The sequence below is a fragment of the Oryctolagus cuniculus genome, chromosome 20 (assembly GCF_051225735.1).
Source record: "Oryctolagus cuniculus isolate XC-2025 breed Fujian yellow rabbit chromosome 20, ASM5122573v1, whole genome shotgun sequence".
Lineage (NCBI taxonomy): Eukaryota > Metazoa > Chordata > Mammalia > Lagomorpha > Leporidae > Oryctolagus > Oryctolagus cuniculus.
In genome coordinates this window covers 27,703,547-27,730,112 of record NC_142886.1, presented here as the reverse complement: position 1 = coordinate 27,730,112, position 26,566 = coordinate 27,703,547, and the positions used below count along the sequence as shown (strand labels likewise).

Below are 26,566 nucleotides of genomic sequence, written 5' to 3'. Positions count from 1 at the left end.
CAAGAGTTTATTTCAGGTCTCCCACATAGGTACAGGGGCCCAAGGATCTGGGCTATACTCTGCTGCTTCCCCAGGTACATTAGCAGGGAGCTGGATTGGAAGTGGAGCATCTGGGATTCGAACTGGTGCCCATATGGGATGCTGGTTTTGCAGGCAGCTTTACTCACTAAGCCACAGCAGGGTCCCTAACTATACTTCTTAAAGGTTAACTTTTTTTTTAAAGATTTATTTATTTTACTTGAAAGAGTTACACAGAGAGAGGAGAGGCAGATACAGGGAAAGAGGTCTTCCATCCGATGGTTCACTCCCCAATTGGCCGCAACAGCTGGAACTGCGCTGATCTGAAGCCAGGAGCCAGGAGCTTCTTCCGGGTCTCCCACACGGGCGCAGGAGCCCAAGGATTGGGCCATCTTCCACTGGTTTCCCAGGCCATAGCAGAGAGTTGGATGGGAAGTGGAGCAGCTGGGACTAGAACTAGCGCCCGTATGGGATGCTGGCGCTTCAGGCCAGGGCATTAGCCCGCTGCGCCACAGCACTGGCCCCAAAGTTAACTTTTTAAATATTAGGAATGATTACATAGCAGATATTTTGCAAAGATTAAGTTATGTCATTTCTGTTATTATCATTTTTTTTATATTCATCTGAAAGTATATATTGTCTTTTCTAAAGCTATTTGTCTAATATTAATATTAATCTGTTTCTTTTCTGTTTTATCTGTATATCAACCTATTTAATTTTTCATATCTTTATTTTTCTCTCTCAATTCTTAGAGTGTTTTAGTAATTATATGTAAAATTATAGCTTTCACAATCATCACTAATTATTACATCATTTAACTTTTGTAATGAATGGACATACTTTAGGGTGTTTTTTAGAATTTCATGATAGAAATCGCATAAAGAAGTTTTTCACTGAGTTACATATAGAGCCTATAGTATTTGTAGTGAGCAGTGAATCAGAATGATATACCCTGTTCTTGTTACTGATAATGTTGTCAAAGAGTTTCATGATTATACTACCCACCACACCACAATGCCAGCACCCAGAGCTTCTTATAGTGATGGAATATTCTGTATTTGTGCCAGTGTGGAAGTCACTAAGGACTTGAATTTTTAGTTTAAATTAAACAACCAAAAAAAATGGTTACTATACTGGATAGTATAGAGACAGATAAACTTACTATGGCTTTGAATCACTCTATACTCTGCCCAGCACACATAAACATCCACACCCAGAGGAAAGTCTGGCTTACTCAACTACCTCTCTCTCAAGGAGACAAAAGAGCTCAAAGCCCTTCTCTTTTCTTATAGCTGTCCCATTATCGAGAGCATTTGAACATTCAGGACCCTGAGAAACGAAAAGAGTTTCTGAAGACCTGCATTGGGTAAGTATGGGGCAGAGTTCTCAGTATGAACACCTTTATGTAGAAGGAATGAAGAGGATGTCTTAGAAGTTAAAATGGATAGGAAGGGAAAGGCAGGTAATGAATCAGTCACACAGTCTCATCTGCTGGTTCCCAGACACTAGCCTCCAACACAAAGTTTCACTGACTGGTGGTAAACTGAGAAAATAAAGACAGCGTAGGGAATTTTCTATTCTTCTCCCCCCCCCCCTTTTTTTTTTCTTTTTTTCTTTTTTTAAAATTTATTTATCTGAGAGGGAGAGGGAGAGAGAGACAAAGAGAGAGAGGGAGGTCTTCCATCTACTGGTTCACTCCCAAGATGGCTGCAATGGCCAGAGCTGTGCCGGTACAAATCCAGGAGCCAGGAGCTTCTTCCGGGTCTCCCATGTGGGCACAGGGGCCCAAGGACTTGGACCATCTTCCACTGCTATCCCAGGCCATAGCAGAGAGCTGGATGGGAAGTGGAGCAGCTGGGACTCGAACTGGCACCCATATGGGATGCCGGCACTGTAGGCGATGTCTTCACCTGCTATACCACAGTGCCGGCTCCTCTTTCCTTTTTTAAAGGCAGAGTTACAGAGAGAGAAAGAGAATATTCAATCCATTGGTTGCTACCCAAATGGCTGCAATGGCCGGATTTGGGCTTATCAGGAGCCAGGAGCTTCATTCAGGTCTCCCATATGGGAGCAGGGGCCCAAATACTTGGACCATCTTCTGCTGTCTTCCCAGGCACATTAGGAAGGAGCTGGATAGGAAGTGGAGCAGCTGGGACTCGAACCATTGCCCTTACAGAATGCCAGTGCCGCAGGTTTACCCATCATGCCACAATGCTGGTCCCAAGTTTTTTCTTCTAAAGCTAAATTTGGAGCCAGTGCTGTGGTGTAGCAGGTAAAGCTGCCACCTCCAGCGCTGGCATCCCATATGGGCACTAGTTCGAGTCCCAGCTGTTCCACTTCCTATCCATCTCTCTGCTAGGGCCTGGGAAACCAGTGGAAGATGGCCCAAGTCCTTGGGCCCCTGCGCCGCCTGCATGGGAAACCCGGAAGAAGCTTCTGGCTCCTGGCTTCGGATCAGCTCAGCTCCGCCTGTTGCAGCCACTTGGGGAGTGAACCAGTAGATGGAAGACCTCTCTCTCTCTGACTCTTCTCTCTCTGTTTAACTCTGCCTTTCAAATAAATAAATAAAATCTTTTGGAAAAGATTTTATAGATTATCTTGTATTCTAGGATTTTGTCCATACCTCTATTTGGTTTTAAAATGGATTGTAATTTTTAAAAATTACTTTATGTAATACAATAAATGGCTGCACTGTATGCATTGAAACTCCAAAGTCCAAGAATCACTAATCCAGTACAAACTTTCATCTAGAATATAAATTATTTTCTTTTAAAGATGTATTTATTTGAAAGGCAGAATTACAGAAAGAGAGAGAGAGAGGGAAAGACAGAGACCTTCCATCCTCTGATTCACTCCCCAAATGGCTGTAATGGTCAGGCCTGGGCCAGGCCTAATCCAGGAGCCTAGAACTCTGTCTGGGTCTCCCACATGGATGCAGTGACCCAAATACTTGGGTCATCTTCCCCTTCTTTCCCAGGCACGTTAGCAGAGAGCTGGATTGAAAGTGATGCAGCCATGATTGCAGCTGGCACCCTTAAGGGATGCCATTACATCAGGTCGAGGCTTAACATGCTATGCCACAACACTAGCCCAGATTCTTGTAAAAACCAGCCCTGTGTATTACTACTCCTGTGATGGGACACTTGCTTACTTTTAGTAGTAGCCCAACTTATTGCTGGACAACCTTCATTATTAGAAAGTGCTTCCTTATGTTAAGCTGAAACTTGGTATCTTAACATAGTTAAGGGTAGGTATTAGTCCTTTGCTCTCCATATTCAGTGTTCACAGTTGTTTGAGCCATTCTTTATGTGACATGATTTGTAGGCTTCACAATTAGAAATTTTGTTTATGTCAGTGAAATTCTTTATTTTAATGTTACCAATACTGAGCTATGTCATGTGGCCTCTTGAAAACAAAGAAAAGAACTACAGTAGTAGAATTACCTGAACCTGTTAACTCCCTTATCTCTTCTAAAAATTCACTGTGGCTAACAGTTAGCTGGGATATTTTAGTTGAATTTTACAGTTCTTCCTAGAGTGAATGGAGTAGAGTAATAAGGCGAAATTTTCTAAAGGATAGATCTATGAACTGAGAGGTTAAAATCTGGGGCTGGTGCTCTGGCATGGCGGGTTAACGCCCTGGCCTGAAGCACCGGCATATGGTGCCAGTTCGAGGTCCAGCTGCTTCACTTCTGATCCATCTTCTTGCTATGGCCTGGGAAAGCAGAAGATGGCCTAAGTCCTTGGGCCCCTGCACCTGCTTGGGAGACCTGGAGGAAGCTCCTGGCTCCTGGCTTCATAGGCACAGCTCCAGCCATTGCAGCCATCTCTCTCTCTCTCTCTCTCTCTCTCTCTGCCTCTTCTCTCTCTGTGTAACTCTGACTTTCAAATAAATAAATCTTTAAAAAAAAAAATCTGGGTTCTACTTCTGGCCTTAACCCACTGACTTATTATCCCTTGACTTTTTCATGTGTAGTATTGACATTTGCATGGATCTTTGGCAGTCTACACGTGTGACTCATTCATCAAACGAGTTAAACTCCCACTACCCCCATATGAGAGGATTCATATTCATTCTGCAGCAAAATCACTAATGAATGTATGTATTTTGTGGACTTTAGGATCCTTCTTGAATTGGCAAAATACAAAACTCAAGCAAAAGATCTATTTTGTGCTTGCTCTCTCTGCCTTTATGGGATGCTCTATTGGCAAATTGAGATTAGACTTTCATAGCACTGAGAACTTCTTATGCTTATGGTGGTGATTTAGTTTAATTAGATGTGTTTCCTCTTTGAATTGAAAAAGAGGTACTAACCTGCTGACCCTCTACCAGTTTGCCATTTTCAGCAGAAGATTCTGCACACATTCAAGACCATTACACACTCCTGGAACGTCAGATCATCATTGAGGTTAGACTCTTCACCCCTGTTTTCTGCTTCAGTGTCGGGGCTCGGGGCTCAGGGCTCAGGGCTCAGGGCTCAGCCTCTGAGAGACATCTGTGTTCCACACATATATGTCATTGTTGTTACAGTCTCTAAAACCTTTCGTTTTCTTTCTCTACAACAATAGCCCCCTTCCTCCATTGGTCCTAGGTGTCCTTTTCCTTCTTACCTGCTGTTAACTTGGGAGTATTTCCTCTTCCTCCCAAATTCCTGTATCATCATCACTTCTCTGGTCAACTTGGATCCATGACCATTTTATGGATTTTTTTTTTTTTTTTAATTTTTCTGGACAATGCCAGCATTTGGATTTTTTTTATTTTTTTTTTTATTTTTTATTTTTTTTTTTTGACAGGCAGAGTGGACAGTGAGAGAGAGAGACAGAGAGAAAGGTCTTCCTTTGCCGTTGGTTCACCCTCCAGTAGCCGCCGCGGTTGGCGCGCTGCGGCCGGCGCACCGCGCTGATCCGATGGCAGGAGCCAGGAGCCAGGTACTTTTCCTGGTCTCCCATGGGGGGCAGGGCCCAAGCACCTGGGCCATCCTCCACTGCACTCCCGGGCCACAGCAGAGAGCTGGCCTGGAAGAGGGGCAACCGGGACAGAATCCGGAGCCCCTACCGGGACTAGAACCCGGTGTGCCGGCACCGCTAGGCGGAGGATTAGCCTAGTGAGCCGCGGCGCCGGCCTCATTTTATGGATTTTAAACTCCCCTTGGGCAGCCTAGGTCATTTCATTCCTTTCTCTTTTGCTTCATGCCTGGAGTAGGAAACATAACTGCTGTAGTATAAAAGGTTTTTCTCTGGCCTCTCCTCTGTGGATATTTTTTTTCTCTTGGCTCACTCCACCATAGGCAAATGACCGACATCTAGAATCAGCAGGACAGACTGAAATCTTCCGAAAGCACCCCCGCAAGGCTTCCATCCTCAACATGCCGCTGGTGACGACGCTCTTCTACTCCTGCTTCTATCACTACACGGAGGCGGAGGTACAGGCACAGGATGCAGGGAAGACCATGCAAACGCTCACTGTACAGAACCGAGTTCAAATCCAGTATTTTGGTTTACTGTAATAACAGTGGATATATATAGTTCTCAGAAATCCACCTAGCTTTTCTGGCCCTCAGCAGCCGGGAGCCAAGAGGAAAAATAAGTTGTAAGAGTTTGCGTGGGTTCAAGTGAGTTGACATGCTGGTATAACACATTTTATCTCTGGTCCTGGTAGCAGTCTTTGTTTAAAAGTCCCTGATTTCAGATGGATTGGCGTGGCATAGAAAAGAGCAGCAGTGGTGTCAGGTAGCTGTGGATGCTTTTTTTTTTTTTAATTAGAGAGAGAGAGAGAAATCCTCTATCCATTGGTTCACTCCCCAAATGGCCACAATGGCCAAGGCCAGGTCAGGCAGGAGCCAGGAGCTTCTTCTACGTGGAGCCAGGGTCTCCTACGTGGGTAAAGGGTCCCATACACTTGGGCCGACCTCCATTGCCTTCCCAGGTGCATCAGCAGGGAGCTGGATCGGAAGTGGAGCAGCCGGGACTCCAACCTGTTGGAGCGAGAGGAGAGACAGGACATGGGAACTCTTCGGCAAAGTGCCGCCAGGCCAACTCAGCATCTTTTCTGTATTGATAAGGATTACAACAGTGCATGCACATCTCCATATAACTCTAAGGTTTTTCTGAAGCTTATTTAGAAAGACATACTAGATAAGCATGTCTGGGAAAGCAGCTGCGTGTCGTGGTGAAGCCAACGTTCCCTCAAGGGCTCAGTGCTCCTCTGCTTAGCAGGTCATAAACTATCCTTAATCCGTCCCTGCAGTCACACTCGGTGTTCTGGGAAGAAATTATCTTCACTAGGAGTGCATTGGCAAAAATCTTATTCTCCATACCAAGGGACACTCATATGGGATGCCAGCACTGCACAGGCACAGCCCTCTATGACACAGTGTCAGCCCCTGTGGATACATTCAAAACAAATCTGTTTTTTTTTTTTTAAAGACGTTTGGATTTAAGCATCACAGGTAGTGATTTCCCCTTATTGGGATTAGCAGAAAATTGGAAACATACCATATTTATGAATCCAGTTCTGAGTAAACTAGACCGTAGTGATACCTGATTAGATCTATGGAGATTTTCTCTTAATTTCTGGGTTCAAATGGTTACAGAGTGACAGGTAAAAGTCTATGTCATGGAAAAGAAATGTGTGGGATTGGGTGGGAGGTGGGAAAGTCAGCATCACTAACGTTCCTTTTTCACTTGCATTCCAGGGCACATTCAGCAGTCCCATCAACCTAAAGAAGACATTTAAGGTAGATATTAAACTGGTCAGTGTTTTATAAATTGGTCAGTATTTTATAAAAGTATGGAGTAAATGTGCTTTGTCACTCTGTAACAGTAAATCCTTTGATAGTCAAGGTTATAAATAGAAAGGAATGAGTTTGTGAGAAGTGAGAGAAGACAGTAAGTGAATGGTCTGTAGCAGTGCTGGACTTGGAATTAGGGATTATTGATGACTGAGAAATTTCTTGACTTTAAGGGGCAGAATCAATACCAGGGAATATTTATGCCTGTCTTTAAAATTTCTCAAGCACCTTTACACATTTCTAATTCCTTTTAATTTCTCTTGATCTCTGCCCTCTAGATCCCAGACAAACAGTATGTCCTGACAGCTCTGGCTGCTCGTGCCAAGCTCCGAGCCTGGCATGATGTAGACGCCCTCTTCACCACAAAGGTGGGTGTGCTGGAACTGCTGGTGCTGTTGAAACCTTGGGAGACGAACGGGTCCTCAGACCACACTATAAGTGCTACTTACTCGTCTCCACGTTTCCTTCCACTTCTTATTTTCCAAACTTTCAAACTTAAACGTTGAAAGAATATTGTAATAAACACTCTTAGTCTTTACCCACTTCACTAATTTATTAACATTTGTGCTGTATTAGCTTTCTCTTTTGCTATACACATACATTTTTTTCTGAGCCATTTTAAAGAAAATTTCAGATGCCAGAATAATTCTCTTTTAAATATTTAACTGTTTATCTCCTTCATAGGCACAGTGTGGGTGGCAGGGATCCAATCACTTGGCCATAACTACTGCCTCTCTGAATATGCATTAGTAGGAAGCTGCACTCAGGAGCCACATCCTAGAATCAAACCCAGGCACTTTATTGTGGGATGCCATCATCTTCTTTTCACTTTAAGATTTATTATTTGAAGGTAGAGCGCCAGAGAGTGAGGGAGAAACAGAGATCTTCCATCAGCTAGTTCACTCCCTAAATACCTATAACAGCAAGGGCAGACATGGGTGCAGGCGTCCAAGCCCTTGGGCCATTATCTGCTGCCTTCCCAGGCGCATTAGCATGAACGTGGATGGGAAGCAGAGCTGGAATTCAACCAGCAGCTCCTTCCTAGCTCAGCTGAAGCTGCTGAGCAACAGCACCTGTCTAACTCATTGTTTTGTTTTGTTTTTGACAGGCAGAGTGGACAGTGAGAGAGACAGAGAGAAAGGTCTTCCTTTACCGTTGGTTCACCCTCCAGTGGCCGCTGCAGCCGGCACACCGCGCTGATCTGAAGCCAGGAGCCAGGTGCTTCTCCTGGTCTCCCATGGGGTGCAGGGCCCAAGCACTTGGGCCATCCTCCACTGCACTCCCTGGCCACAGCAGAGAGCTGGCCTGGAAGAGGGGCAGCCGGAACAGAATCTGGCGCCCCGAACGGGACTAGAACCCGGTGTGCTGGCACCGCAGGCGGAGGATTAGCCTATTGAGCCGTGGCACCGGCCTAACTCATTGTTTTTAAAGATTTATTTTTATTTATTTGAAATAATACAGTGAATAGTACAGTGAACCAGTAGATACAAGATCTCTCTTTCTAGCTCTCTCTGTCTCCCTGCCTTTCAAATAAATCTTTTTTTTTTTTTTTTAAGATTTATTCTATTTCTGTGAAAGGCAGAGTTACAGAGAGAGGTAGAGACAGAGAGAGAGGTCTTCCATCCGATGGTTCACTTCCTCAGATGGCCACGATGGCCGGAGCTGCGCCAATCTGAAGCCAGGAGCCAGGAGCTTCTTCCGGGTCTCCCACGTTGGTGCCAGGGCCCAAGGACTTGAGCCATCATCCACTGCTTTCCCAGGCCATAGCAGAGAGCTGGATTGGAAGAGGAGTAGCCAGAACTAGAACCGGCACCCATATGGGATGCCGGTGCTTCAGGCCAGGGCTTTAACCCGCTGCTCCACTGCACCAGCCCCCAAATAAATATTTAAATAAAGAAAAAAAAATTTGTTGATTTTTGGGCTCTGTATTCTATTTTATTGGTCTCTGTGTTTGCTTTTATGCTAGCAGCATACTTTTCTTTTCTTTCTTTCTTTTTTTTTTTTTTGAAAGAGTTATTTCCCAGGCACATTAACAGGAAACTGGATCAGAAGTGGAGCAGTTGGGACTCAAACTGGTGGCCACATGGAATGCAGGTCTTGCAGGCAGCAGCCTAATGCACAGTGCCACAACTCTGGTCTCAATATACTGTTTGCATTGTTGTAGCTTTGTTTTTCCTCCTCACTATTATTTTGGCTATTCAAGGTCTCTTATGGTTCCAGACAAATTGGCTTACATTTTAAATAGCTATTTTTCCATTATGGCTTTTAGAATTTTCTTTCTCCATTGTTAATTATTTAATTAGTTATATCAACTGCCAAAGCAGCCAAAGCACACTTACCTTTATCAAAATCAAATATAATATGTATATAAAGATTGATTTTCCTCTTTCATTGTCTGCCTGCTCTTGTCTACTCCTTCCTCAAGGAAAAAAAAAAAAGTTAGAGGGGCCAGTGCTGTGGCATAGTGGGTGCCAGCATTCCATGTGGGCACTGGTTCAAGTCACAGCTGCTCCACTTCCAATCCAGCTCTCTGCTCTGGTTTGGAAAGCAGTAGAAGATGGCCTGAGTCCTTGGGCCCCTGCACCTGTGTGGGAGACCTGGAATAAGCTCCCAGCTCCTGGCTTCATATCAGCCCAGTTCCAGCCATTGTGGCCAATTAGGGAGTAAACCACTACATGGAAGACCTCTCTCGCTTGCTCGCTCGCTCCCTCCCACCCTCCCTCCCTCTCTGCCTCTGCCTCTCTGTCACTCTCCGCCTTTCAAATTAATAAAAGAATGATAAGTTCCCAGACCTTTCCTCATTAATATACAAATATGTATATATACATATATGTGAAGATAGAGCTTTTTTTAAACACTTGTAAGTTCATATAAAAATACTAAATTACCATCTAGTAATATTTCATAGACTTTTTTCCTATATTCATGCCTATAGATCTAAGAATTTATTTCTTATCTCCAATTTTTTTCTGCCCTCTCAAGTTCCTTGACTTTTCTGAGAAGTTCGTTTCCTATCAATTCTCTGTGCATTATCTTCCATTTCTCTACCCCTCTTCCACATTGTTCTGCTCTAACCATAAAACAGAGACTAGTATGTTGTGTATGTTTGACCTAGCTCCTGCTGCCTGTCTTCCTTTTTCAGAACTGGCTGGGTTATACCAAGAAGAGAGCACCCATTGGCTTCCATCGAGTTGTGGAAATTTTGCACAAGAACAACGCTCCTGTCCAGGTAATGGGTTCTAAAAGAAAGCCGGGTACAGGATACTCCAAAGGACCTAACTTTTAGCTTGTGCTGGTCAGTTATAGGGGTTCTGACCTGTTCTGGTTTTTCCTTAAAGGCAGTGCAAGGGCTTCACTGGGCCTTGAAATAGAAAAGGCCGGGGAGAGAATTTTTCTGCTCTTGAGGAGTAATCCAGACTTTCTGCTCTGAGGAGCATTGACTGTGGAGTAGTAATGTGCTGTCCAGACGGTACGAACGGAGAACTCCCAGAGGAAGGACTGCAAGGCCAGTGGGCACAGTAGTGGTTCAGAGCTAGAGCCCTGCCATCGCTGGCATGTGTATCTAGCTCTAGAAGGCGGAATGTGCTCTTCCCCCTACGAGACAGCATGCAGGTCTGCCTGGTGCCCTCATTGGCCATTGCAGAACCAGTCTGTGATTAATGATGGGCTTTATAGATGTCAGATTGACCTTGTTAGCCTTCTTGAGGACTTTATCCCTACTTTATAGGACTCCGTGCTTTCTGGGAATCATTAATCAGAAGTCCCTCTTCCTACAGATACTACAGGAGTATATCAATCTGGTGGAAGATGTGGACACAAAGTTGAATCTAGCTACCAGATTCAAGTGCCATGATGTCGTCATTGATGTGAGTCCCTGAGAAATGAGAACCTTGAGTTACACCCTCAGTGGGGAGTGAGGGGTCACAACATCTCCTGTCCTAGATTGTGAGGTGTTTCCGTGAGTTTGGACTGAGTGGACAAGATAGTCTGGTAAGAGGTAGTTTGGAGATTAGCACTCTTGTGTTGTTTTCCAACCCTTTGACTGGTTTCTGTGTACTTTTATAATTTGTTGCACTTCAAAAATTCATATACGTGAATCAAACACTTATAAGCTCTAATATGAAGTTTTGTGGGCACTTTTTTTTTTAAAGATTTATTCATTTGAAAGGCAGAGTTACAGAGAGGGAGAAAGAGAAGAGAGAGATCTTACATCTGCTGGTTCACTTCCCAAATGGCATTAATAGCCAGGGCTGGGCCAGGCTGCAGCCTGGAACCTGAACTTCAACCAGGTCTCCCACATGGGTGGTAGGGGCCCAAAGACTTGGTTCACCTCCGCTGCTCTCCCAGGCACATTAGCAGGGAGCTGGATCTGAAGTGGAGCAGCCGGGACTCAAACCAGTGCTTTTATGGGATGTCGGCATTGCAGGTAGTAGCTTAACCCAGTGTGTCACTACACTGGCCCCTCTGTGTGCACTTGACATGAGACACACACGCGTATCATCCCACTGTTGGCTCTTGCCTCATTTTGAGCTTTGGGTCAAAGTGATAGTGACAGAGTGATAAAGAAGGCTCACTGGGGGTTTGTGTCTGTCCTTTGTTCTGCTCTACAGACATATCGGGACCTGAAGGATCGTCAGCAGTTGGTAGCCTACAAGAGTAAGGTCGATAAAGGATCCGCCGAGGAGGACAAGATTGATGCCATTCTCAGCAGCTCGGTGAGCAGCTCCCGCTGACCCCTCCAGCCGTCCCAGGAGACAGACCGTTCACAGAGCAGCCTGGGCAGGATTGCAGTTAGCTGAACCACGTGGATCTATGTCTTGCTGGTAGGGCGAAAGGTCAGAGGCACTGCTTTGAGCAACAGAAACCACTTCTGATCTGTGTGATGATAGAATGATGAAGCCGCAGGCTGACGTTTAACTACCATGCTCTAATAACTAGGCTACCTGGTAGGGGCACTAACTGCTCTAAGTACAAAAAAGTTAGGGGTTTGGAATATAATTGTCACCAGGGATGCATGTAACCTGTGGAAATAAGAAGCGGATGAAATAGACTAGCTTCTTGGGGAGCACAGTTGGTTGATCTCTCATTGCGTGAGGTTTCTGAGCTTTTTGTTAACATGGAACTTAGTTTCCTCTTAGGAATTTTGGGACTTACACTGGGGTCATTGAAAGCTAGTAAATCCTAGTCAGCACTGCGGCTCACTAGGCTATTCCTCCACCTAGCGGCGCCGGCACACCGGGTTCTAGTCCCGGTCGGGGCGATGGATTCTGTCCCGGTTGCCCCTCTTCCAGGCCAGCTCTCTGCTGTGGCCCGGGAGTTCAGTGGAGGTTGGCCCACGTGCTTGGGCCCTGCACGCCATGGGAGACCAGGATAAGTACCTGGCTCCTGCCTTCGGATCAGCGCGGTGTGCCGGCCGCAGTGGCCATTGGAGGGTGAACCAACGGCAAAGGAAGACCTTTCTCTCTGTCTCTCTCTCTCACTGTCCACTCTGCCTGTAAAAGAAAAAGAAAAAAAAAAAAAAAACGAAAGCTAGTAAATGCTGCTCCTGAGGGCAGGGCCAGGATAAAAGCCCTACATCTAGCATTCTGTAAAATACAGAATAGGTATTTAATCCATCCCTGAATAAATGAATTCTCCCTCTTATTAATAAAAAATTTACTGGGGCAAGTGTTTAGTGTGGCCACTAAGGCATGCAGTAAGATAACTCTTCTGCCATATTGGAGTACCTGGGTTCAATAACTGGCCCCAGCTCCTGACTCCAGCTTACTGCTAATGCAACCCTGGGAGGCAATGTGATGGCTCCAGTAATTAGGTTCCTGCCACTCATACAGGAGATCTGGATTGGATTCCTGGCTCCTGGCTTTGGCCTGGACTAGTCTGGTTGTTGTGGTATTTGGAGAGTGAACTAGAAGATAAGAGTATTCTCCCTCCCTCTGTTCCCTCCCTCTTTCTCTCAAATATTTTTTTAAAAAGGAAAATTTTCAAGACTTTCCCAGATTCTTCCTTTTCCTTTCTCTAAAAAACATTTTTTTTTCATCTCCAAATTTATCTGAGAGGCAGAGAGAGAGAGAGAGCAAGCTGCTATCCACTGGTTCACTCCAGGGTCAGTGCTGCCCTGGCAAAAGCTGGAGTCAGGAGCCAGATCTGGCTGATACGGGACATGGGTATCTTAACTGACAACTGCCAGGCTAAGCACTCAGCCCTGCTTTCCCTCTTTCTTACATTACCTGGCTATGAGCTTGTCTTAGTGCATTCCTGCTGCCTTTCTGTAGGGATGAGTAGAGACTGATCGTACACCTTCATTGTCTGATCTTTCCACAGCAAATTCGATGGAAGAATTAGGTGGCATTAGCTGCCCTGAAGCTGGCCTCACTTCTTCCTTCCCTGCCTGTGGAAGTGGGAGAGTAGCACCATCACTCTTGGGCCCATCAACAGGCCGTGCCTGCTACTCCTGGGACGGAAACCAACATCTGGGCATGGAGAGCTGCAGATGGACTGTCCGAGGGTTGTCACTGAGGGCCAAGCTTTGATTCATGAGAGAGTCTCTCCACCTGGTGCTCATGTGAAGGTGGGAGTGATTTCTGGATTGGGCCCACACTGGGTTAAGATCTCTCTTGGTCTGAGAAAAGTGACTGCTCCAGAAAGGAAGTCTCCTAGACTAAGAGGTACGTGTGTCAGCAGGGTGGCCACTGCATTCCACTCAGCCAACTGTGACCCAGGACTTGGTGCTGGACATGGGCAGTTCTGCTCTGAGTGAAGTCAGAACAGAACCAAAATGACTGTATCTTCCAAGAGGATTCAGGAGTGCGGCCAGTGTTGCCCAGGACCTGCTGGAGACCCCCTCACCAGGCTGCGGAGTCCTCCATGCATGAGAGATGTTGCCCAGAGGTTGTGTTTCTTCAGCCGGTGTTTTTCTGCTGCCCAGTCTGTCTGTCCAAAAACTTAGGGTTCCTCTCAGCTGCACACTGAGATGACCTTATTTGAGTGATGAGATACCCCCTTATCTTTCTCTACTTCTATTCAGGACCCCTGGCCTTATGCGGAACTGAGATCCAGCAGTGTGAAGAACTCTCCCTTTAGGGAGAACTCTCATTTCGCCATAAGTTTCCCCTGGACTGACCTCAGTAGCATTTGTTGGCATATTTAGACTGAGATTTTGTTTTCACAGTTGGCTGTGGAGAGAGAATTCTGTAATGCTGATTCTGCCCTGTAACCAATATTAGACTCCTTCTGGGTGACTGACCTGGGTTTTCCTGCTGTGCCTGGACTCCTAATAAAGCTGTTTCTTCCTTGGAGCCTCCTCTTCCCTTCCCCGTTGTTCTGTGCAGAATGAGGAGATTACTGCTCCGGGTCTTGGACTCTTACAGGTCTGCCTCAGTGCAGTCTGTCCACACATGTCAGGTTACGGAGTCCTTGTGCTTCTGGCTAAACAGGACTGTGTAGTTAACAGACAGCACCAAACTGGGAGAGAAAAGACCTTCCTTTTCCCAGTGCTCTCACTAACTAGCTGTGTGGTGCCGGGTGAGCTCCTTTCTCTAGACCCGTTACGTGCAAAGTGAGGGCGTGGCGGTGTCCGAGCTCAGGACTGCACCTGTGAGCAGAGCAAGAGCGGAGCAGCTGCTTGTGCAGAGGCGCAGCCTGCGTCACTGTGGTGTCTCAGCTGGCCACACCCTGCCCCCTCGGGAGGCATTTAGCAGTGTCGGAAGATAGGATTTTTTTTTTTTTAAGATTTCTTTTTATTTATTTGAAAGGCACAGTTACAGAGAGAGAGAGAGAAGGGGAGGAAGAGACATAGAGAGAGATCTTTCATCTGCTGGTTGACTCCAAAATGGCTGGAACTCCTAGGACTGGGGCAGATAAAACCCAGGAGCCAGGAGCTTCTTCCAGGTCTCCCACATGGGTTCAGGGCCCAAGCACTTGGGCCATTTTCCACTGCTTTCCCAGGCACATTAGCAGGGAGCTGAATCAGAAGTAGAGCAGCCAGGACATGAACTGGTACCCATATGGGATGCCAGCGTCACAGGCAGCAGCTTTACCCACTGTGCCACAACAGTGGCTCCTAGAAGATATTTCTTGTTGCCACGCTGGGGGCTGCTACTGGCATCTCATGGGTAAAGGCATGAAATATTGCTAAACATCCTATAATACATGGGACAGCCCCTCACAACAAAGAATTATCCTGCCCAGAGTGGAAATGCCAGTTTTGAGAAACCCTTCTTCAAAAAGACAGACTCTGTCTTTTTTAAAGATTTATTTGAAAGGCAGAGTGACAGAGAATAGGAAGGAGAGAAAGATCTCCCGTATGCTTATTCATGCCCCAAATGCCCAAGACAGCCAAGGCTGGTCCAGGAACTCCATCTGGATCTCCAGGATGGGTGGCGGGGATGCAGATGGTTGAGCCATAATCTGCTGCCTCCCAAGCACACTAGCAGGAAGCTCAATCAGAAGCAGAGTACCAGGACGTTAACCAGGTATTCTTTTTTTTTTTTTTTTTTTTTTTTTTTCTGACAGGCAGAGTGGACAGTGAGAGAGAGAAAGGTCTTCCTTTTGCCGTTGGTTCACCCTCCAATGGCCGCTGCGGCCAGCGCACCGCGCTGATCCGAAGGCAGGAGCCAGGTGCTTCTCCTGGTCTCCCATGGGGTGCAGGGCCCAAGCACTTGGGCCATCCTCCACTGCACTCCCGGGCCTCAGCAGAGAGCTGGCCTGGAAGAGAGGCAACCGGGACTAGAACCCGGTGTGCCGGTGCTGCAAGGCGGAGGATTAGCCTAGTGAGCCGCGGTGCCGGCCGAACCAGGTATTCTGATATACTAAGTGGGTATCCCTAGTGGTGACCTAGCCCACTGTGCCACAGTGTGCACCTCCAGACTCCATCTCGTGTGTGTGTGTGTGTGTGTGTGTGTGTGTATTTTAAAGACTTATTTATTTGAAAGGCAGAGTTAGAGGCAGATCTTCATCTTCTTGTTTTCTCCCCAGATGGCTAGAGCTGGGCCAACCCAAAGCCAGGAGCCTGGTACTCCATCCAAGTCTCCCTCGTGGGTGGCAGGGGCTCAAGCACTTGTGCCATTTTCTACTGCCAGGATTCAAACCAGTGCTCATTGGGGATGCTGGCATTGCAGGCAGCAGCTTCACTCACTGCATCACAGCGCTAGTCCGCAGACTGCAGCCTTTGCTCTTCCATGTTGCAGTCTCCTTTTTAAGTCCAGGTAGCTTTATGTTTAGTTGCTTTCCTGATCATGCTGTTGAAGAAGTAATTGAATTTGCTAGATTGCATTGATTGGTTCGCCCCAAGACATAGAGTGCTAGCTTCACGAGCTAATATATCCGGGTACATTCACTGATGCGGAACCACTAGGAGAGTGAATGCCTTATCTAATCCAGTCTGTCTCTGTGGTTTACTGCAGGGATTTGACCTTGCTCAGGTATTGCAGTCTATGTAAGGTAGTTGTCTCCGTGTCTGGTGGTAGAACTTGAAATCCATAGGGCAAGCAGTGGGGATGGGAAGACACATAGAAAGTGGGGGTGGGTAGAACCCAGGAGAACGGCCTCCAACTTTGATGAAGTGAGTGTCCTGAAGGAGAAGCTGGTGGCCTTGGTCATGGACCTGAAAAACCCCTGGCCCACGAGTAAGCAGCTGAAGGAGGGTCTGCAGGAATGTGTAGCAGTTACAGCTCACCTGGTGTTTCACACTTACATGGGGGCCAGCAGACAAGCAACAGCTTGTGTTCACTACAGCAGTGCCTGTGAGCTCGAACGGAGAGTGGTTGCTGTTTCATTTCTACCCGCCAGGTCTTCCCATATCTCTCTTGTAGCCATCCTAAACCAGAAATGTACAAAGAGAGGAATTCTGGAAAATGTAATTCAGCCTAGCTAGGTGGACATGTTATAAATGTACAACTGAACCCCCACTTTGGGGAATGCATAAGAAAAGGATGGGCCTAGAATTCACATCTGTACAGTTAACTGCATGCTGCACGGGTCATGCTGGTCTGGGAGGTGTTTAGTTCCTCTTCCCTTTGGAGCAGGAAGCAGCACAACCTGAGGGTGACTACCCCACTGTTTTGGTATGGGCAGGTGTTTCTTACACTTCAAGTGCTGGAGACTTTTCTTCTAAAGGACTGAGAGTGTGATGTACACCTTCCTATTCAGGGCCTTGAGAAGCCAGACAAATCACATGTCAGTACTGTATGATTCTATTTATTTCCCTAAATAAAGGCGTAAAGAGAATGACAGAAAAAGAGAGAGAGAGAGATCTACTATCCACTGGTTCACTTCCCAAATGTCTGCAACAGTCAGGCCTGGACCAGGCTGACGCGAAGGACCAGGAACCCTATCCAGGTCCCTACATGAGTAGCAAGAGCCCAAGTACTTGAACCATTCTCTGCTGATTTTCCAGGGACATTAGCAAGGAGCTGAATCAGAAGTGGAACAGTGGGGCAAGCGTTGTGGCATAGCAGGTAAAGCCACTGCCCACAGTGCCAGCATCCCATATGGGTGCTGGTTCGAGTCCCAGCTGCTCCACTTACAATCCAGCTCCTTGCTAATGTGCCTGGGAAGGTAGTGGAAGATAGCCCAAATACTTGGTTCCCTGCTTCCTTGTGGGAGACTCCAAGGAAGCTCCTGGCTTCGGATCAGCCCTGCGATGGCTATTGCAGCTATCTGAGGAGTGAACCAGTGGATGGAAGCGCTCTTTCTTCTCTCTGTAACTTTCAAACAAATATATAAATATTAAAAAAAAAAAAAAAAAGGAACAGCTGGAACTTGAACCTGCACTCTGATATGGGATCCTGGGATCATAGGTGGCAGCCTAAGCCACTGTGTCGCAATGTTGGCCCCTGTATGATTCCATTTCTATGAAATTATCTGGACTAAGTAAATCCATGAATGGAAGATTGTTGTTTCAGGGGCTGGAAGTGAGCAAGGGTGGGGAGTAACTGCCAACTAAGTATGGGGTTTTCTTTTGAGAGGTGTGAAGATGCTTTAGGACTAGATAAAGGTAGTGGTTGCACAACATTCTGAATGTGTAACTGAACTGTTCACTTTAAAATGACTGATTTTGGGGGGCCAGCATTGTGGCATAGTGGGTTAAGCACTGCTTGTGATGCTGGTGTCCCATGTCGAAATGCCAGCTCAAGTCCAGACCACTTTGCTTCCAATCCAGCTTCCGGCTAATGCACCTGGGAAGGTAGCAAATGACAGCTCAGGTAGTTGGACCCCATGTGGGAGGTCAGGGTGGAGTTCCTGGCTCCTGGCATTAGCTTGGCCCAGCCCTGTTGTGGCCATTTGGGGAGTCAAACAGCAGATGTAGGATCTTTCTCCCCCACCCTCCCACTGCCTTTCACATAAATAAATAATCTTTAAAAGAAACTAAGTAAGATAACTAATAATAGCTATTTTGGGGACAGGTGTTATAATGCAGCTGATTAAGCGTTGCGAAAGATAGCTGCTTTCCCATGTGAAACTGCCTGGTTCAAATCCCAGCTGTTCTGTGCTTTTGATCTAACTTCCTGCTAATGTGCTTGGGAGGCAGTGGATGATGGCCCATGTACTTGGACCTCTGCCACCCACGTGGGAGATCTGGATGGAGCTCCTGGCTCCTGGCTTTGGCCTGGCCTAACCCTAGCTATTGGAGGCATTTGGGTAGTAAACCGGCATATGTCTCTCCCTGTTTCTATGTCACTCTTCTTGTCAAATAAATAAGATGGTTATTTTTTTTTTTTATTACGTGAATTTTCCCTCAACATTTAAGAAAAAAAATTTTTTTTTTTTGACAGGCAGAGTGGACAGTGAGAGAGAGAGACAGAGAGAAAGGTCTTCCTTTTTGCCATTGGTTCACCCTCCAATGGCTGTCGCGCTGATCTGAAGGCAAGAGCCAGGTACTTATCCTGGTCTCCCATGGGGTGCAGGGCCCAAGCACTTGGGCCATCCTCCACTGCATCCCGGGCCACAGCAGAGAGCTGGCCTGGAAGAGGAGCTACCAGGACAGAATCTGGCGCCCCGACCGGGACTAGAACCCGGTGTGCCAGCGCCGCAAGGCGGAGGATTAGCCTAGTGAGCCGCGGCGCCAGCCTAAGAAAAAAAAATTTTAACAAGAGAATTAACAAGATGAGTCTATTTGAATTCTGATCCCAGTTTCACCATTGCTAGAAAATAAATCACTGATTGCTGACCACAAAGAAGGAGTTAGAAAAATTAACTCAGTAGTGCTTAAATCTGTATGAAATTCTACTTGTTTAAAAAAAAAAAAAAGCTTAGTGATCCTGAATCTTTTGTTGGGAAAAAGAGGGTCCCATACTGCCCTGGTGTAGTAACCCGAGAAGTAGTAAAAGGAACGTGTGCCCTCATGTTCAGGTCAGGAAAGCCTGTAGGTGGAGCGGCCCTTTAAGATTCAGAGACTGTAGTAATCTGGTAGCTAAGGAGTCATAATGACAGCTCTCTTGGGTAATTCTCCTTAGAAATGTACTTCTTACCTGTCAGGACCGGAAGTACTGAGGAGAGTCCGTCGTCCCAGTTTGGGGTGAGAGATGGGATGTAGATTATTTATGCAGCTCGTGTTTATTTTCTAAAATATAGATGTCCCTGCTTTAGGCAAGGGACCAGTGGTAATCTGTGCCCTTCTCTGCCCTGTGGAAAACACAGAGTATAGCGTAAGGGAAGAATTTATTTGAAATGTGGTCATTCCTATTTTAAAAACCTAAAGGGAATGGAAGGGAGAAGGCTCTGGCCCAAAAATACCTGTGAATCCCATTGCTAATGTGAATCCATCTGCTGAAAGAAGTGCCTGTAGCCTGTGAGGAGAAACATCACTTTGGGTTTCTGTTCAGATTTTTTCATGGATCCAGGAAACAGTGATGTGAACCACAAATTCAAAATGTGGAAGGAGAGGTGCTGAAGGCCGCCATCATGCCTACTTGTAACCTGGCTGCACATGCCCTCTCTGAAGTACACCCCCCCCCCCTTCTTAGACCCCTCCTTTTCCAAGACAGTGAGCCAGATTGATTGGTGTCTGTCCCTGCAGGAGGTGGTGGCTTGGAAATGGACATGCTAGAGGACCTTGAGTCCCTGCAGTTTGAGTCTGGGGTTACAGAGGAAGATCGATCCTGGCTGTATTTGCAGGGCCGTTCTCGGGGACTGACAGTCGAAGCCTGTGCCCATGCAATCTTCTTCTGCAAACTAGTCCATACGTTGAGGTAAGATAGGTGTGCGAGTTCAGGAAGATAATGATCTCACTGCTGAGAATTCAAATGACTTAATACTTTCTTATACAGATAAACTTGGCCGTCATTTCTGGTCTAAAAGGACCAGGAAAATCCAACTCAGGTTCCTGTGTGGATTAGAAGCAACTCCTTTCAGTGGGTAGATTGATTAGTAATTATTCATTCATTCATTCATTCATTGGGACCAGGAACTTGTCACCTATGGCTGCTGATGACTAGCCATTCCTTACCTATTGGCTGCGAAGTGGATCAATTCTTTCTTTTGAAGCTGGTGTAACAGTGAGATGTTTCATCACAGGGAAGCTGCCTGGTATTCTGCCTTCCCTATAGCCTGATGATTTGCTTGAAACCAGAAATCTTGATTTGGAGAGAAACTCATTTCAGCCCTGGTTTTTGAAACCTTTCTGTGATGTGGCTTTAGAAACTGAAGTAGAAGGTTTGTGTGGGAGCTGCTTACCTGGAATTAGGTTCCTGGATTCTGTTAACCTCAGGCCTCTCCTGGAGCATAAGTCATCTCCGCACTCTACTTTTAAGGCTTCCCCCCACCCGCCCCTCTGAAATTAGATTAACTCCTGGACCAGATCTGAATTAAACATATATAGAGATACAATGTATATCCAAGGAGGCAGACTGCTTTGTGAGTTTGTTGACTGGTTTACTGATAAGGATGCAAGAATCTATTGGTTGTAAGCAAGATGGCTGATGAGAAACCAACAGATGAAACTTCTAGGAGGCATTTTATACTTGGAGGGATCAGGCACTAAGAGAAAAGTGTCCTTTCAACGAGAAGTCTTCAACAGAATGTGGCTTGTGGTGCTTATATGAAAAGTCTAGGGCTTTAAAGCCTGTAAGGTATTAGTTTTTTGTTGTTGTTGTTGTTTTGTTTGTTTTTTTACAGAAATAGAGAACACAAATAAGGTTTTGCAGCAATAAAGTAACACTTTACGTAGTTGGAAGTCAGACTTGGTTAAACTTGGGCCAAGGAAACACATCCAGGACCAATAATAAGTGAACCTCTGAGAAAATGGCCCCAAATCTTTCATCCTCCATTTCTCGAGTGTTTGCTTTTGTAAACTATTTTCTTTTATACATTATACTTCCTTTTTTTTAAAAAAAAAAATTAATTTATTTGAGAGGTAGAGTTACAGACAGAGGGAGAGACAGAGAGAAAGGTCTTCTATCCACTGGTTCAGTCCCCAGATGGCCGCAATGGCCAGAGCTGAGCTGGTCCAAAGCCAGGAGCCCGGAGCCCTTTCCAGGTCTCCCACATGGGAGCAGGGGCCCAAGTACTTGGGCTATATTCTGTTGCTTTCCTAGGACATAGCAGAGAGCTGGATTGGAAGAGGAGCAGCCAGTACACGAACTGGCATTCATATGAGATTCCAGCACAGGCAGAGGCTTAGCCCACTGTGCCACAGCACTGGCCCTATATATCATACTTTCTTAAAAAGCTGAATTAGCCAGTGTCCCAGGTCTGTGCAGAATTGAAATAGCAAATTAGAAAGAGTAGGAGGGAGATTTGCACTTGTCCTAATAGCAGTAAAAGTTGACAGGTGTCTGAGATGTCACCAAGATGGAAGGATGGGACTCCCCAGACTTTATAATAAACCCACAGAGACACTGACTTAACAACAACATATGGAGGTTGGGAGGTGGTACAGCAGTTAAGTTGCTGCTTGGAATGCCTGTATCCCATATTGCAGTGCCTGGTTCAAGTTCCAGCTGCTCCCTGGTTCAAGTTCCAGCTGCTCAGCTTTCCATTCAGCTTCCTGCCAGTGTACATAGGAAGCAGCAGAGGATGGCTCACTTAGGGCCCTGACACCCACTGGGATAGAATTCTAGGCTCCTGGCTTCATCCTACCCAGCCTTAACTATTGTAGGTATTTGGGGAGTGAACCAGTGGATCGAAGATCTCCATCTGTCTGTCTGCTTTTTAAATCTTTTAAAAAAGTGAAAATTAAAAAAAAAAATCAACATTATATGCCTGAAAAGCCTTTATGGAAACTCCAGAAGCCAAAAGTTCAGTACCTCAAGTGTAAAGTCAAGAAAAGCTGTATTGAAAAGGCTAAGAAAAGCTATTGTACTCACCTGGGGTAGCCCTTTCCCCAGGTTAGCACAGCTCAATGTGATCAGGAAAAAACACACAATTTTCAGCTTCTCCCTTGGATAAAAGTGGAATGTTTGCCTACTGTCCTACTTTTGCAGAGCCCTCAGAGGGATTGCCTGATGGGAAACCAACATACTTTGGATGAAAGCAAAGGAGAGCTCAGTGGTGTGTTGCAGCACAGACAACCTAAAGTACTTCCAGTAGACACCAGAGAGAGCAGGAGGTTATGACTTCTTACAAAAGGAACAGGCAAGCATCTCTAACTGGAAATCATGAGTACAAGTCCAGGGAAGATACATACCCTGAAAAGGTTTGAAACCAGAATCTCTAGCTAGGCTGATTGGTGAAGATCTTTCCCTGTATGAAGTCAGCCTGTGAAGATTGGGAGACATGGCTATTTTTCCAAATGCCCAGACTCACAACAGCAAACATAAAGCATATCAAGAAGCATGAAGCCCATTCAAAGGAACAAATGTGGCCTCCAGAAACCAGTCCTCCAAAAGCAGATCATAGCACATAACTCGAAAACATGAGGTGGGTGTTGTGACGCAGTATTTAAATTGCTGCTTGGGATGCCACCATCCCAAGTCAGAGCACAGGTCACACCTCTGCTGATCCAACTTCCTGCTAATGATCACCCTCAAATGGCTCAAGTACTTGGGTCCCTACCATCTACCTAGAAGACCCAGATGGAGTTCCTGGTTCCTGGTTCCCAGCTCCTGGCTTCAGGTGGGATTGGCCCTGGCTATGGGGGCTTTTGTGCAGTGACACAGCAGATGGAAGATCTCTCTCTGTCTCTCTCTTGCTCACTGTCTTTAACTGCCTTTCAAATAAAAAAAGAAATCAAGATAATCTGTAACAAGATCAATGAGCTGCAAGAGAACATAGATAAACAACTAAATAAAATCAGGAAAATGGTATATAAAGAAATGAGAATATTAACAAATAGAAACAATTTAAAAAAAGAGAGAAGGGGGCCAAAGAAACTCTGGAGCCAAACAACACAACAACTGAATAGAACAGATTCACCAGAGTTCCACATCAGGCTTGATGACGCAGAACAAACAGAGAACTCAAAGACGGGTTACCTGAAATGATCACGTCAGAAGAACAAAAGGAAAAAAAGAATAAAGGGAAGAAACTTAATGGGACACCATCAAGCAGACCAATATATACATCTGGGAATCTCAGAAAAAGAAAGGGCTAGAGAACTTACTTCAAGAAATGACGGGGAACGGTGTTGTGGCACAATGGGTTAAGCCACCACTTGCAATGCTGGCATTTCTGATCAGGGTGCCAGTTCTAATTGTGACTACTTGGCTTCCGATCCAGCTCCCTGTTAATGCACCTGGAAAAGCAGCAGGGGAGCGGGCCAGTAGATAGACAATTACCCTTTCTCCCTCTATTTCTCTCTGCCTTCCAAATAAATAAATCAATCTTTAGTAGCTACCAGATGCATAGAAGACAGTGAACAAAATGGCAATATTGTCTTTTCCTTTCCATAATTACTTTAAATGTAAATGGATTAAACTTCCTAAACAAAATAAGCAGTGGCTGAGTGGATGAGACCAGGATCTAACTATAGGCTGCCTACACAAGACTCACTTTAGAATTAAGGAAACACATGGGCTGAAACTAAAAGGATGGAAAGATATTCCATGCAAATTTTAATCAAAAGAGAGCAGGAGTGGCTATACTTATATCAGACAAAATAGACTTTAAGTGAAAACCTGAGGAAGTGGAATGACATCATATAAAAATGAAAAGATCAGTCCACCAGGAATGTATAGTAATTATATACATATTTGCATCAGAACATCCAAATATCTGAAGCACATTTTGACAGAATTGAAGATACACAATACTAGTGAATGTCAGTGCCCCACTTTGAATAATGGATAGAACAACCAAGCAGATCAATGAGGAAACAGAGGGCTAGAACAAAACATTAGACCAGTTGGAACCTAACATGTAGAATCTTCTACCCAATAGCAGCAACTTTGTCTTCTTAAGTGCACATGGAACAGTATCCAGGGTAGACTACATGTTTGGCCACCAAAGAAATCTTAGCAAATTCTAGAAGATATAAATCACATCAACTTTTTAACCACAACGGGATGAAACTAGAAATGGATAACAAAAGGAAAACTGGAAAATTCGCAAATATGTGGAAATGGACACTCCTGAGTAATCAATGGATCATAGAGTAAATCACATAGGAAATTAGGAAATATCTTGAGATAAAGGAAAATGAAAAAAAAAATAACATACCAAAACTTATGGTATACAGCAAAGTCAGTAGTAAGAGAGAAGTTTATAGGAACAAATGCCTACATTAAAGAGAAGGATATCAGGGGCTGGCACTGTGGCTCAATGGGTTAAAGCCTCAGCCTGCAGTGCCAGCATCCGATATGGTTGCAAGTTCAAGTCCCAGCTGCTCCACTTCCCATCCAGCTCCCGGCTAATGTGCCTGCTAATGCGGAGGATGGCCCAAGTGCTTGGGCCCCTGAATCCTTGTGGGAGACCCAGAGGACGCTCCTGTCTCCTGGCTTCAGATCAGCTCTGCTGCAGCCATTTGGAAAGTGAACCAGCGGATGGCAGACTGACTCTCTCTCTCCCCCTTTTCCTCTCCCTCCCCCCCATCTCTATAACTCTTTCAAATAAATAAAATGGATTTTTTAAAAAATCTCAAATCAGCAATCTAACTTTATAGCTTGTCTTAGTTCGTTTTCTGTTTCTATGTTAGAATACCAGAGACTGCATAAATTATAAAGGCAATAAATTTATTTCTCACAGTCCTGGAAGCTGAGAAATGTAAGATCAAAGAGCCACATCTGGTAAGGGCTTTCTTGCTGTGTCACCGAGTGGCAGAGAATATCACAGGGTGAGAGTACACATGGGGAAGGAGGACAGTATGCACACAGGAGGGCTCGCTTGTGTAACTGACCCATGCGTGAGGGAGGTGCCCACAGGACCCAGCCACCTCTCAAAGGTTGTACCTCCCAACACTTACAGTGGCCATTAAATTTCAACATGCGTTTTGGAGGGGGCATTCAAACCAGAGCACGCCTCTAGAAAAAGAAAAACAAACCAAGCCCAAAGTTAACAAAAGAAAGGAAATCATCAAGATTAGAGCAGAAATAAAATGGAGAATAGAAAAAAAAATCAACAAAACTGAGAGCTGGTGTTTTCAAAATATCAACAACATTGACAGATTTACCTAGACTAAGGGAAAAAAACAACAGAATCATAAGTGAGGAGGAGACGTCAGCACGGATGCTGCACAGACACAGTCCTAGAGACCACTCTTAGCAGTCATATGCCAGTCATAACCTAAAGAATCGAAAAAACTCCTAGGAACAACCAACCTATCACGACCAAGTAACAAAGAAGAAAAAAAACAAATAGACCATAATTGGTCAGGAGGCTGAATCAGTAATCGAAAAATCCTCAACAGAGAGAATCCTAGGATCAGATGTTTCATTGGAAAATTCTAAACATTTGAAGAATTCACACCAATCCCTCTCAAACACTCCTAAAACCTTCCAAACCCATTTTATGAGGCCAGCATTACCCTGACACCAAAACAAGACATAGAAACTATGGAAAACTACAAACCAGTATCTTGATGAATATTAATGCAAAAATCCTTAAAAAAAATCTTAGCAAACAGAATTCAACAGCATATTAAAAGGATTAATATCATGACCAAGGGGAATTCATTCCTGGAATACAGGGATAATTCAACATAGAAAAGTTAATGTAATACATCCTTAACAGAATGAAGAGCGAAAACCACATGATCATTTCAACTGATGTAGGAAAAGCATTTGATAAATTCAGTACACTTTCCTGATAACAGCATTGAAAAAGCCAGAAATAGAGGGAAATTGCCTCTACCTAATAAAGGCTGTATATAAAGGCCGGCGCCGTGGCTCACTTGGCTAATCCTCTGCATGCAGCGCTGGTACCCCGGGTTCTAGTCATGGCTGGGACGCCGGGTACTAGTCGCGGTTGCTCCTCTTCCAGTCCAGCTCTCTACTGTGGAGGGCAGCAGAGGATGGCCCAAGTGCTTGGGCGCCTGCACCCGCATAGGAGACCGGGAGGAAGTACCCGGCTCCTGGCTTTGGATCGGCGCAGGGCCTGCCGTAGCGGCCATTAGGGGAGTGAACCAATGGAAGGAAGACCTTTCTCTCTCTCTCTCTCTCACACACACACACACTGTCTAACTCTGCCTGGCAAAAAATAAAAAAAAAAAATAAAGGCTATATATGAAAACGTCACAGCTAATATCATACTCAAAGGTGAAAAACTGAAAATTTTTCCTTTAAGATAAGAAACAGGGCGGGGGGTGGGGGGCAGTGTTGTGGTGTAGCAGGTAAAGCCATGGTTTGTGATGCCAGCATCCCATTCTGGAGTGCCTGCTCTTTGCCTCCA

The 26,566-nt window shown here is 45.4% G+C and overlaps 2 protein-coding genes across 17 annotated transcripts in view; both read left to right on the top strand.

The window, feature by feature from the left end:
• VIPAS39 (VPS33B interacting protein, apical-basolateral polarity regulator, spe-39 homolog) overlaps nucleotides 1–14,103 on the top strand; it is a 57,266-nt gene extending 43,163 nt beyond the window's left edge. For 4 of the 16 annotated variants that reach the window (XM_089322432.1, XM_002719626.6, XM_008271985.5 and 1 more), the window contains 9 exons: nucleotides 1,311–1,384; nucleotides 4,351–4,426; nucleotides 5,306–5,440; nucleotides 6,713–6,754; nucleotides 7,087–7,176; nucleotides 9,951–10,037; nucleotides 10,585–10,674; nucleotides 11,419–11,523; nucleotides 13,130–14,103. In XM_089322432.1, coding sequence (XP_089178558.1) covers nucleotides 1,311–1,384; nucleotides 4,351–4,426; nucleotides 5,306–5,440; nucleotides 6,713–6,754; nucleotides 7,087–7,176; nucleotides 9,951–10,037; nucleotides 10,585–10,674; nucleotides 11,419–11,523; nucleotides 13,130–13,150 — 720 coding nt within the window. In that variant the 3' untranslated portion in view covers nucleotides 13,151–14,103. Of the gene's footprint in view, nucleotides 1–1,310; nucleotides 1,385–3,993; nucleotides 4,127–4,350; nucleotides 4,427–4,811; nucleotides 5,273–5,305; nucleotides 5,441–5,943; nucleotides 6,119–6,712; nucleotides 6,755–7,086; nucleotides 7,177–9,950; nucleotides 10,038–10,584; nucleotides 10,675–11,418; nucleotides 11,644–13,129 lie in introns of those variants that run through there. The other 12 variants (XR_016226629.1, XR_016226631.1, XR_016226633.1 and 9 more) reach the window with 7 other exon arrangements.
• A 1,186-nt stretch (nucleotides 14,104–15,289) lies between these two features.
• NOXRED1 (NADP dependent oxidoreductase domain containing 1) overlaps nucleotides 15,290–26,566 on the top strand; it is a 33,011-nt gene continuing 21,734 nt past the window's right edge. The window contains exon 1 of the mRNA XM_070065297.2: nucleotides 15,290–19,995. Within this exon, the coding sequence (XP_069921398.1) occupies nucleotides 19,841–19,995 (155 nt within the window). The 5' untranslated portion in view covers nucleotides 15,290–19,840. The remainder of the gene's footprint in view (nucleotides 19,996–26,566) is intronic.